Source organism: Mizuhopecten yessoensis, unplaced genomic scaffold, assembly GCF_002113885.1.
Source record: "Mizuhopecten yessoensis strain PY_sf001 unplaced genomic scaffold, ASM211388v2 scaffold7141, whole genome shotgun sequence".
Taxonomy (NCBI): Eukaryota; Metazoa; Mollusca; class Bivalvia; order Pectinida; family Pectinidae; genus Mizuhopecten; species Mizuhopecten yessoensis.
This window is the reverse complement of record NW_018406901.1, coordinates 120,158-132,705: the sequence shown is the minus strand read 5'-3', so window position 1 is coordinate 132,705 and position 12,548 is coordinate 120,158. Positions and strand designations below refer to the sequence as shown.

General features: G+C 42.0%; 1 protein-coding gene across 1 annotated transcript; it reads left to right on the top strand.

Moving 5' to 3' along the window:
• The first annotated feature begins 2,425 nt into the window (after positions 1-2,425).
• LOC110453131 (proline-rich extensin-like protein EPR1) lies at positions 2,426-7,406 on the top strand. The gene is made up of 2 exons (XM_021501972.1): positions 2,426-2,457; positions 6,731-7,406. Exons 1-2 carry the CDS (start codon positions 2,426-2,428, stop codon positions 7,404-7,406), a joined length of 708 nt encoding a protein of 235 aa, XP_021357647.1.
• Positions 7,407-12,548: the final 5,142 nt, after the last annotated feature.

Here is a 12,548-nt window from a genome sequence, read left to right as displayed (position 1 = left end):
ATGCCGATATTTTCAACTCGTCAAATCTATCGATACTCTGCAATACTTGTGTAATATATATATATATAGGTATTAAAAGGGGAGCCATTAAATGTCCCCCTATATGTAGTATATGCGCCAATTATCAAGCTAGGAATGTTCTGCGGTGTTTTGTTTTATTACTATTGAGTTAGATACCAGCTCCTTTGCACCGGTAACCGATGCCGAGGCTGATTCTGTGATAAGCATTCTATAAGCTGTAAAGAGGCATTGGCGGTTTAGTATGCATGTTTGTAGGAGAGTGATCTACTATTATTACCCATTTTAATTTTCTAAGAGGTTTCTTAAGGAGAGCGTTATTGATTGCCAAATATCTCTCTGCTTGATGCCCCGGAATTACACACAACAGATTATCAATGGTTTTGAATGTGTACAAGGCTCTATAGATTCATCCCGTTGACAGACTTGAAGTTTATTAGCGGCTATCGACCAATAATATTAGATGAACCGAACTATTTAGGAAGATATTTTTCTTGGGGTCATCCAAGTTCCCGAGTTCGTCTGTATAGATAGATAGTCCGGCGGCGTTGAGCGGTTCTGGAGCGACCAAAGAAATCCCTGTTGGATTACTAACCATATACCCGCACGAGAAGAGCAAGCATACTTGCGACACAGATGAAGCATGCTTCGGGCTGATTATCGATATCATGCAGACTCTGTCTTTTACAACGGTCCCCAATCCTATTATGTCTCTAATATCCAATTCGGCAAGACAAAAAACCCAGTCGGATGTCTCCGAAAATAATCACACAGTAACAGACAAGTTGAAATCAATACAGTGTAGCCGGAGCTTTAGATAATTTGCAATCCCACGTTATTAGATCATTCGTCATGGTTTGAATACAAAAAAAAATGCCAGTTCTCGTGTTTGCAGCCTTGATAAATAAATCTCGTTTGTACGGCACCAAATAAGGTGTCATAGACAAGTGCGTAGCAGCCATTGCTCCGGTCTCTTTGGTAGTTCTGCGCACGGAAGCGGCTCCGCGACCAGTTGTAATTACCGAACCTACTCCCCAACCGCATATCATTTTATCCGCGATGTCTTTTTTATCCGGTGTACGCGATATGTCCTCTCACAGGAGGTATTATAGACTGTTTATTTCCTCTTAAAAGCTTTTTCGTGGAACAGGTGCCACATGGTATGTTTATTTATATATCACAACGGGGAAACACGGATAATTATAAGTTAGGTTAGGACGTGTATCTTACGTTTATTACTCATATACTGGCAAGCACTACGCTATTTTCTTTTAATGTTACCAGCACATTAAACGTCATGAAGTTTCTTAACAATTCTCGAACGTCATTCAGACACGTTATCAACCCCGACACGTCACCTAAACACGTCATCAAACATGACATGGAATTATCCATAATACGTCAACATCATCAACACGTCACCGGTCTACCGACATGTAAAAAGCCCCATTGACGGTATCCTCCGACCCGTCACTGATACATGTCACCGAGACTCGACACGTCATCAAATCATAGCATGTCATTCATCTATGCGAAACATCACTTAAAACAATCACCAACCCGGACTGCAACCACTTTCTGACACGTTACCAACCACGACACGTCACTAACTACGAAATGTCACCAACCACGACACGTCATCAACGACGATACGTCACCAATTACGACACGTCACCCACCACGACACGTCACTAACTACGACATGTCACCAACCACGACACGTCATCAACGACGATACGTCACCAATTACGACACGTCACCCACCACGACACGTCACCAACTACGAAACGTCACCAACCACGTCCCGTCACCAACCACCGCACGTCACCAAACATAATACGACACCAACAACGATACGTCACCAACTACCGCATGAGTCATCAAGTCTGGCACGTGGCCACCTTGAACTCATCACTAAATGACCAAAACCAATGTTTTCACAAGCTTCAAGATTATGTCACCATCACGTCGTCATCCACATATGCGAAGTGGATAACGCACTCGCCTTTCACCAAGGGCGGCCGGGGTTCGATACCCCCATCAGGCATGGAAAGGTATGGAGTCATCTGCTCGAACACATGGGTTTTCTCCAGGTACTCCGGTTTCCGCCCACATTAAGGCCCCTGCGTGCTGCCATCCAGGCAAATAAAAGTGATTAATATAAGCTAGTAGAACTTGTTTTACAATTTGATGTGAAATGAATAAAGTTTGATTTGATTTACAGCAAATGCCCCAATATTCCACTGCTAAAAACATCAGACGATCCTCCACGTTAAAACCACTACGGTGCATATGCAGTTCTGACGGCACTTCACCACAAACCATCACCTCGATACGTCCCCAAATCACACACGTGACCAGGCCACGACACGTCACTACCTTTGACGCGTCACAAGATCACGACACGATGCCGTCCCTTACACTACCTCCCTCCGACAAGTAAGAACATCACCGTCACGCCGTTAGTACGCCTTTACCCCGACACGTCGCTAACCAGACACGTCACCAACCCGCCCGACTCATCACAGAAAATGCAATATTTGTCCACAATGTCTACAACACACCATACGTGCTTGGAATAACTGTGAGATCGGCGGAATGGCTCACAAGGGACGAACAGACGAATCAACGGACGGGGTTTTGGCTTTAGAGTGTCCTGGTCGAGGAGTAAACCCCTAGCAAAGCCGTTGTTGGCGGTGTGAATTGTATACCGTGGGGATCAAATAACGATAATATGATAAAAAAAAGTCGTAGTTACCACACACAAAATCGATTACAGTCTATTTTCACTCATTCAATATCTTTTTACTCCCATCAAGCTTCCCTCCTTGCTGGAAAACACATTGACATGATCTGTTCCCCAATGCGACCACGTACTTAAAGGGAGATCAGAGACGTGTATATACGTCAGTGAGATGAAACCCGTAAGGGCGGATTCATGTAGGCGCGAAACCCGTCATCCATCCATCCACGTGTATATACGTCTCTGAGTGAGACACGTTCTGCTCCTCGCATTGCTCTGTCAGTTTACTGACACAAATTCAACATAAGCTTGTTCCCATAAAGCTAATGAGACACATATCGACATGTGGTCCTCACATTGTTCTATAAAAACAGTGAAACACATTCGAAATTATCTATTGATCACACTCTTCTATCAATACAATGAAACACATTCGCTATGATCCTTCCTCGCCTTCCCAATCACTATACTGAGACACATTCGACATGACCTTTCTTCAGGTTCCCCTATAAGATCGTGAGACACATACCCTTAACATAAATCGTTCATCGCGTTCCCCTAACATTACAGTGAGACACATTCGTTACCATATTTTCCTCGTCATATCAAGTTCCTTTCAATTTCATTCCCCTGAAGCTACCATGTTACACATTTGACATTAACTCGCGTCTGGTATAACAACAGTGAGACACATTCGACATGTGGTCCTCACATTGTTCTATAACAACAGTGAGACACATTCGACATGACCTTTTCCTCACGTTCCCCGATGAATACTGTGAGACACATTCAACATCAATCGCTCTTCCCGTTCCCTTATACGTTCAGTGAGACACATTGGACATGATCCATACCTCGTGTTCCCCAATGACTTTAGCAAGACACATTCCATCTGTTCCTTGTGTTCTATCGCTTCAGTGAGACACATTCGACATGAACTGTTCTTCGCGTTCCCCGTTCTTTTTAACGAGACACACTCGACACGATATGTTCCATACGTTTCTGTACAACTACAGTGAGACACATTCGACATTATCCGTTCCTCGCGTTCCTTTTTACTATAAAAGACACATTCGACGAGGCATGTTTATAACATTCCCCTTTTAATACCGCGTGACACATTCAACAATTATCGCTCCTCGTGTTCCCCTATAACCACTCGACATGACTATTCCCCATCATCCGGTTTCCCTATAGCTACAGTAATACACATTCGCTATGACGTGTTCCTTACATTGCTCCATAACTATAATAAGACACATTCGTTATGACGTGTTCCTCACATTGCTCCATAAATATAATAGAACACATTCGCTATGACGTGTTCCTCACATTGCTCCATAACTATTACAAGACACATTCGCTATGACGTTTTCCTCACATTGCTCCATAAATCTAATAGAACACATTCGCTATGACATGTTCCTCACATTGCTCCAGAAATATAATAGAACACATTGGCTATGACGTGTTCCTCACGTTGCTCCATAAATATAATAGAGCACATTCGCTATGACGTGTTACTCACATTGCTCCATAACTATAGTAAAACACATTCGACATGACGCGTACCTCACGTTGCTCCATAACTATATTAAAACACATTCGACATGACGCGTACCTCACGTTGCTCCATAACTACAATAAAACACATTCGACATGACGCGTACCTCACGTTGCTCCATAACTATAATAAAACACATTCGACGTGACGTGTACCTCACATTGCCATATAAGTATAATAAAACCCATTCGACATGACGTGTACCTCCCATTGCTCCATAACTATAACAGGACACATTGGTCCTCACATTGTTCTATAACAACAGTGAGACACATTCGACATGTGGTCCTCACATTGTTCTATAACAACAGTGAGACACATTCGACATTATCCGTTCCTCGCGTTCCTCTTTACTATAAAAGACACATTCGACGAGGCATGTTTATAACATTCCCCCTTTAATACCGCGTGACACATTCAACAATTATCGCTCCTCGTGTTCCCCTATAACCACTCGACATGACTATTCCCCATCATCAGGTTTCCCTATAGCTACAGTAACACACATTCGCTATGACGTGATCCTCACATTGCTCCATAACCATAATAGGCCACATTCGCTATGACGTGTGCCTCACATTGCTCCATAACTATTACAAGACACATTCGCTATGACGTGCTCCTCACATTGCTCCATAACTATTATAAGACACATTCGCTATGAAGTGTTCCTCACATTGCTCCAGAAATATAATAGAACACATTTGCTATGACGTGTTCCTCACAGTGGTCCATAAATATAATAGAACGCATTCGCTATGACGTGTTCCGTACATTGCTCCATAACTATATTAAAACACATTCGACATGACGCGTACCTCACGTTGCTCCATAACTATAATATGACACATTCGCTTTGACGTATTCCTTACACTGCTCCATAACTATAATAAGACAAATTCGCTATGACGTGTTCCGTACATTGCTCCATAACTATAGTAAAACACATTCGACATGACGCGTACCTCACGTTGCTCCATAACTATATTAAAACACATTCGACATGACGCGTACCTCACGTTGCTCCATAACTATAATATGACACATTCGCTTTGACGTATTCCTTACACTGCTCCATAACTATAATAAGACGCATTCGTTATGACGTGTTCCTTACATTGCTCCATAAATATAATAAGACACACTCGCTATGACGTGTACCTCACATTGCCCTATAAGTATAATAAAACACATTCGACATGACGTGTACCTCACATTGCCCCATAACTATAATAAAACACATTCGACATGACGTGTACCTCACGTTGCTCCATAACTATAATAAAACACATTCGACATGACGTGTACCTCACATTGCCCCATAACTATAATAAAACACATTCGACATGACGTGTTCCACACATTGCTCCATAACTATTATAAGACACATTCGCTATGACGTGTTCCTCACACTGCTCCATAACTATAATAAAACACATTCGACATGACGTGTTCCTCACATTGCCTAGTAATTACAGGGAGACTCATTCTATATTATTTGAACACGGCAATCCAATTATTAGTCGCTGCCCTGTCGCTCGCCCTTGGCCGGCCTTTCGTGAATTCTCCGCCCCGTCAAACCAAGTATCATTGTGCGGCCTTCCACGACAGCCAAATCGCTTTGAAGGAGCATTGTCCAATGTAGCATCGAGGATTCTGGAATTTGCAAATCATTGACAACATATTATCTTGATTCTGAGCGAAAAGTCTGACAATCATCGATTTCAGCTTGACATTTTTTCGTGCCACTCAGCCAGTCTGCTTGAAAGCGGAAGTGAAATAGACAGCACCCTATCGACAATGAGCACTGTCCCTTCTTCCCTCTTCAAATTTGTAACGCGAGTTTCATTGCTGTTGGCAATAAACGGGGTTTGGACGGATTTTATAAAATCAAATTCAATATACATTTATTTTTTTCGTTGGTACAAAAGTTTTGCCACCGCTGAGGAACCGGAAGTCCCGTATTTGGCAAAATTCAAATTACACCAGTACTTCTCCAATTTTTGAAATGCGTAAGTTAGGAAGGTTAACGCACCCAGTTTACAAGCATTAGCTAGTAGCTTATATTTGCGGCGAAAACAACTCGCAAGATTGGATACAAATCATAATTAATTCTCACAAGCTGGAAGTCTGGTTTCTATCATAACCCAATTAACAAGTTAATAAGAAAGCTTTAATTACCCGATTAAGAAAACGGACGCTATAACTTGAGAGAAACTTTAATGTAAGATGTGATCTCCTGATGGAAGTTTGACGTCATACACGATTGTGACGTCACACGTGATGTTATTAGAATCCGTGAGTATAAGTAATACATATTTTAAAAAGTTTTGATAAAGATACGCTAAAAATCTACAGTGACACCTGTCTTTTCCAACACCTGCGTATTCCGCTCTCCTGTCTAGTCCAACACCTGCGTATTCCGCTCTCCTGTCTAGTCCAACACCTGCGTATTCCGCTCTCCTGTCTAGTCCAACACCTGCGTATTCCGCTCTCCTGTCTAGTCCAACACCTGCGTATTCCGCTCTCCTGTCTAGTCCAACACCTGCGTATTCCGCTCTCCTGTCTAGTCCAACACCTGCGTATTCCGCTCTCCTGTCTAGTCCAACACCTGCGTATTCCGCTCTCCTGTCTAGTCCAACACCTGCGTATTCCGCTCTCCTGTCTAGTCCAACACCTGCGTATTCCGCTCTCCTGTCTAGTCCAACACCTGCGTATTCCGCTCTCCTGTCTAGTCCAACACCTGCGTATTCCGCTCTCCTGTCTAGTCCAACACCTGCGTATTCCGCTCTCCTGTCTAGTCCAACACCTGCGTATTCCGCTCTCCTGTCTAGTCCAACACCTGCGTATTCCGCTCTCCTGTCTAGTCCAACACCTGCGTATTCCGCTCTCCTGTCTAGTCCAACACCTGCGTATTCCGCTCTCCTGTCTAGTCCAACACCTGCGTATTCCGCTCTCCTGTCTAGTCCAACACCTGCGTATTCCGCTCTCCTGTCTAGTCCAACACCTGCGTATTCCGCTCTCCTGTCTAGTCCAACACCTGCGTATTCCGCTCTCCTGTCTAGTCCAACATCAAAGTAATTCGATTTCTGGTAAAAACTACCTAATACGTCTTATATTCTGCCACATCCTGTCTAATTTGATCAATGTCTTCCATATTGTGTCGGATTAGACAGTTTAAAAAAAGTATATTAACACGGACAATGATTTAAAATATTCTATAATTTTCGTGTTGATGGGTGTATAAAGTTATAGTAGAATCGTGATTGCTTTCTTCAAACTCCAAACACACTCTCGCTATTGATCTTTCATAATAATATCCGTACTTGAATATTCATTTACGTTTTTGATTTCACAACACCATTCCCTTCGCAAATTGTCAGCTTCCCGTTATAGCAGTAGTCTACCGTGCGCGTGTACTTAACTGTAGAAAGGATGAACACGATGACATGGTGAAGATAATACTGGGCTGTACTTCTTATAATCGATATTACTTGTTATAAACAAATAGTATATATATGGTCATTCGAGTCTGTAGCGAATATTGTTCTGAGAACATCTAAAGAGGGGCAGATTTGTGTCTCATTTATTTATTTTTTGTCACTATCGCCAATTCATTTTCTCACAAATAAAACAGAAACTTAAACTTTTGAATGTTTACGATAATTGAATATTTTGAATTATATTTCAAGATTGTTTGTTGTTTTGTTTTGTATCTCAATTTTTTCGGCTGTTTATTAGTTTGTAGACTGGGATTCAATTTTTCTGATGCGAAGGTATTTGCAATATATGTGAATAACAATAACTTGTCCGTGAATGGGAACAGTCAGTTGACACTGAAAGAAAACATGACTAATGGCAGACAACATACAATTGTCTCTTCCATGTGCCATCCGCATCCGATCACACACACACGCACACACACCCATAGAAACACTTTCGCCTACAGTGCTACAGCCGTCCCGTGCTAAACAAATCCTTGCTCATCAGACGGTCGATTTCTTTTTGTTGATTAATGGATGTCGCTAGCTGTCCCGATTGTGAACTCGTTCACACTTGGTAAAGTACCTCAATAGCTCTTGTCTGTTATGGAATTGATTGCCCAGCCTCTTCACATTTCCAAGCGTCGTGAAAGCCTGCAAGCGTCTGCGAGAGATCGTCCTTTTCCGGCAATTAACGCCTCGAGTGCACTTGCCGATACAAAGTCAACAATACAAACCCCTCAACCTCTCCGGCTTTGGAGGTAAAAATGGTCACGAGAGCCTTCAATAACCCGCCATCAACAGCTAATTCAATATGGCGTCACAACCTTCATGGCAGAATGCTCTTAAGGTTTTCAGAAATACATATTACGTCTCCAAATCGATGTTCCAATTCACATGAACCGTTAAGATTTCTCTATCATCTATTGTACTGATCTCTTCTAATGCAACGTAAACCTAAGCCACGTCGATATATAAGATATAACGATTCCGTAATATTGTAATTGATTCACGTTGACATCTTGATTACATATGAGCTTGGATGCAGATCAAGGGACTACGATGATGCATTCGATTTCGTCTGCCTCAACATACCGAATCGATCCAATTAAAATCCTATTATACACTTCACTGCACTACATCAAATCCTTCCGAGGGTAGTGATCTATTCGTACAAGGTCACCGAAGGGGTCACGTCCTCCTTGACCTTTGCTCGAACAACAACGAACATTCTGAGGGCCCTTCACCGAATGGCTGAAGAAACGGGGTCAAACAGGAACCCATACTAGCACGAAAGCATAGAAAAGATTATGTTTAATTAAAATTCTTCTTTCATTATCCACTTTTCCTAATTTTCTGCATAAAGAAGATTAATATATTTTTCGACGACAGTCAAATTTCAGGAGAATTCATCTCTGTATTATACAGTACTGTCTCGGTCTCAAACGGTTTTGCACCATTTACATTTGCCATTTGTGTTGAAAAATATTGCCTTGGTCGTTTCTGTCTTTAAATGGTTACAGTTCAATTAGCTTCTAATCATGAAGTTAACGTTTTAACGGACCGTTAATTAATTAAACTACTAAAGTAAAAAAGAAGAAGAAGGTTCTTAGAGAGAGAGAGAGAGAGAGAGAGAGAGAGAGAGAGAGAGAGTGAGAGAGGAGGGGGCTGATCGTTCTGTTAAAAGCGTTATTCTGCTAATTTCATGTGTATGATGATAACTAAATTTAAAATTCTTGTGTGACAAAGGTGTCTTAACTCAACGGGCAAAGTATCAATCCAAAAAGAGAGTTTATCATCCTTATAACTTTCCCCTGTCCTAAGCTTTCCGTGTTACCAAATACGTGGTCTACTATGTTAAATATTCACAACAATTTCTTACAAGATAGAAGAATATGTATTTAAATAAAATCGAATTTGTATTAGCTCGTGCATATTGATTTCTACTTGAGGTGAGCGTGTGCGTGCCTCATCACCGTCATAAGTAGCCTCCGTTCCTCCGCTAGATAATAAAGGTTACTATTTGAAAAATATCCGATAAAAACAAGAATCGTTACATCTAAACATGTTTAATAAATTAGGCTTCTGAGTAAAATAACAAAGACAAATCAATCGACTAGTATTTTATGACAATGGCTGCCATTGCGAGTGCTCCACCTGAGAAACTATTACTATCAAATGAGCCGAAGCGCCTGCTACCGTTGTGCGCCCGTTACCTTAGTGCGCCGGTAATTGCCCCCTAGCACGTGCATGGCGGACGCTGCGTATCTATTGTAATATTCGAACGTCGTTCCTCGTCAACTGACACATGTCAACGATGTTGTGCGCGCGTAAATGCACACGTGACCAATAACTGTCGTGCACGTGCCAGAACGAATTGGCGTATGTTATACTTGATGTACGGGTACGGGCAGTCGTCTGTGTGACGTGACATCTTGAAGACCACGTGACACGCAATTCTTAATGCACCGGATGTCATATCTCTAACAAACATGTGACCAGGCGCGTGCCTTATATTACAACGTATAGCGTTTTTATTGACTTTGTTATCCCAAAACCTAATGATATTGTGTAAGAGTTGTTTTGATAACAAAAAGGCAGAGACATTGATACCTAAACCTTTATCAATAAGTGATTCGATTTCATCTCCGTTATGATGTCTAAATTTCAACTATTGATGACAGGTCGAAAAAAAACCAATCGATAACATAAACTCTGTGAAGAATGAATTTGCCCCAGCTGTTTCAATTCACTCTACCTAGCCTCGAGAAAGCCGTCTTCTGTTTCTTGGAGGTCGGAACAGTCCAATGTACTACGTACGATTTTGTTATGTTCTTAAGTTCCGGGGACAATATTATTTTGTCTCCGAGTTCACGAGTGCCGATACACCTCCGTGTATATGTTCTCGGAGTTTAATCGAGACGGCCCTATTTAAGATATCTCTGCGCTTTGTCTCCGAGTCAGTGACAGTCCAATAGTTCATCCCTAGCGCTTTGTCTGCGGATCTGTGATAGATGGTCGTACACCGCTGCACCGCTCTTCCCCTGGATTACTTTAGCACACGTTTTGTAGAGAGATGTAATCTCGCTCATTAGAAAATCAATAATCAGACTTTTATCGATTTTCAAATGAAACGTCCTATGATTGGCTTATGCATACGGACCGAGAGCGTTGATTGATGGAACAGATCACCAGGCAATTATGGCGAGCTGGTCACATCCGCTGCGTTTAACAAGTCATCAACACTGAGAAGAGAGATCACAAAAGGCGTTCATGTATCAAATAAAATCAACACCAATTTGGCATAAATCTCAACAACAGCCGCGTTCGTATGGGAGATCCAAGATGTCAATAAGTCGATAACTCGAGGAGTGAATAGGTCAGCAGCTCCTTTGTTCCCGCCAATTTGTCTCGGAATAGCCGATGCGACACTCATCTTGTTTGCGCACCAACGCGCCCCTTCAAACACCCCAGCCATCTGCATCGCTGTCGCTCGTGTATTTGAGTTGACTACACAAGCGAGTCTCATAATTTATTCGGAGGTTCGAGTACGACCGTTGGTCTTCTCACATCTAAAGGGATCAGTGATGCACGATAAAGCATGTTTACAAAAACAGACTGCAATTTCCTTTTAAAGTTTATTGTTGAAAACGAGAAACCGTTTGGACGAACAATAAACAAGGCTGTGTTGAACTGCCGTACATACAGCGTGTAACCATACCCCGACTCCATAGTGACACGGAATGTCCCCGGTCAAACATAATCACTACAGCGAACCATTTTCATTAATATTTAATTGGGACTTTAAGTGATTTAAACAACAACACATACAGACTCTTATCTTGTGTTTCCGAATAAATTTTCACGAAAGCTTCAAATTTCCGATCAATTCTCGCGAAATAAAAGTAATACCTGCCTCACAAATAACCTGCCTGTAACTACAGTCGGACCTGTCGTAGAGACCTCATGTCAATACAGTAAAACCTGCCTTAGAGACAACCTGTCTATACAGTAAAACCTGCCTTAGAGACAACCTGTCTATACAGTAAAACCTACTTTACAGACCACTTGTCTATACAGTAAAACCTGCCTCACAAATAACCTGTCTGTAACTACAGTCGGACCTGTCTTAGAGACCACCTGTCTATACAGTAAAACCTGCCTAAGAGACCACCTGTCAATACAGTAAAACCTGTCTTAGAGACCACCTGTCTATACAGTCGGACCTGTCTTAGATTCCACCTGTCAATACAGTAAAACCTGCCTTAGAGAAAACCTGTCTATACAGTAAAACCTGCCTAAGAGACCACCTGTCAATACAGTAAAACCTGTCTTAGAGACCACCTGTCTAAACAGTCGGACCTGTCTTAGAGACCACCGGTCTATACAGTCGGACCTGTCTAAGAGACCACCTGTCTATCCAGTCGGACCTGTCTTAGAGACCACCTGTATATACAATAAAATCGGCCTTAGAGACAACCTGTCTATACAGTAAAACCTACTTTAGAGACCACTTGTCTATACAGTAAAACCTGTCTTAGAAACCACCTGTCTATACAGCAAAACCTGTCTTAGAGACCACCTGTCTAAACAGTCGGACCTGTCTTATAGAGACCACCTGTATATACAATAAAACCTGTATTAGAAACCACCTGTCTATACAGCAAAACCTGTCTTAGAGACCACCTGTCTAAACAGTCGGACCTGTCTTAGAGACCACCTGTATATACAATAAAACCTG

Coding starts and splice junctions, on each gene's coding strand:
- LOC110453131 (XM_021501972.1), top strand. CDS start 2,426: ATGCCGTCCCTTACACTACCTCCCTCCGACAA. Junction 2,458..6,730: donor ACACTACCTCCCTCCGACAA/GTAAGAACATCA, acceptor TCTCCTGTCTAG/TCCAACACCTGCGTATTCCG.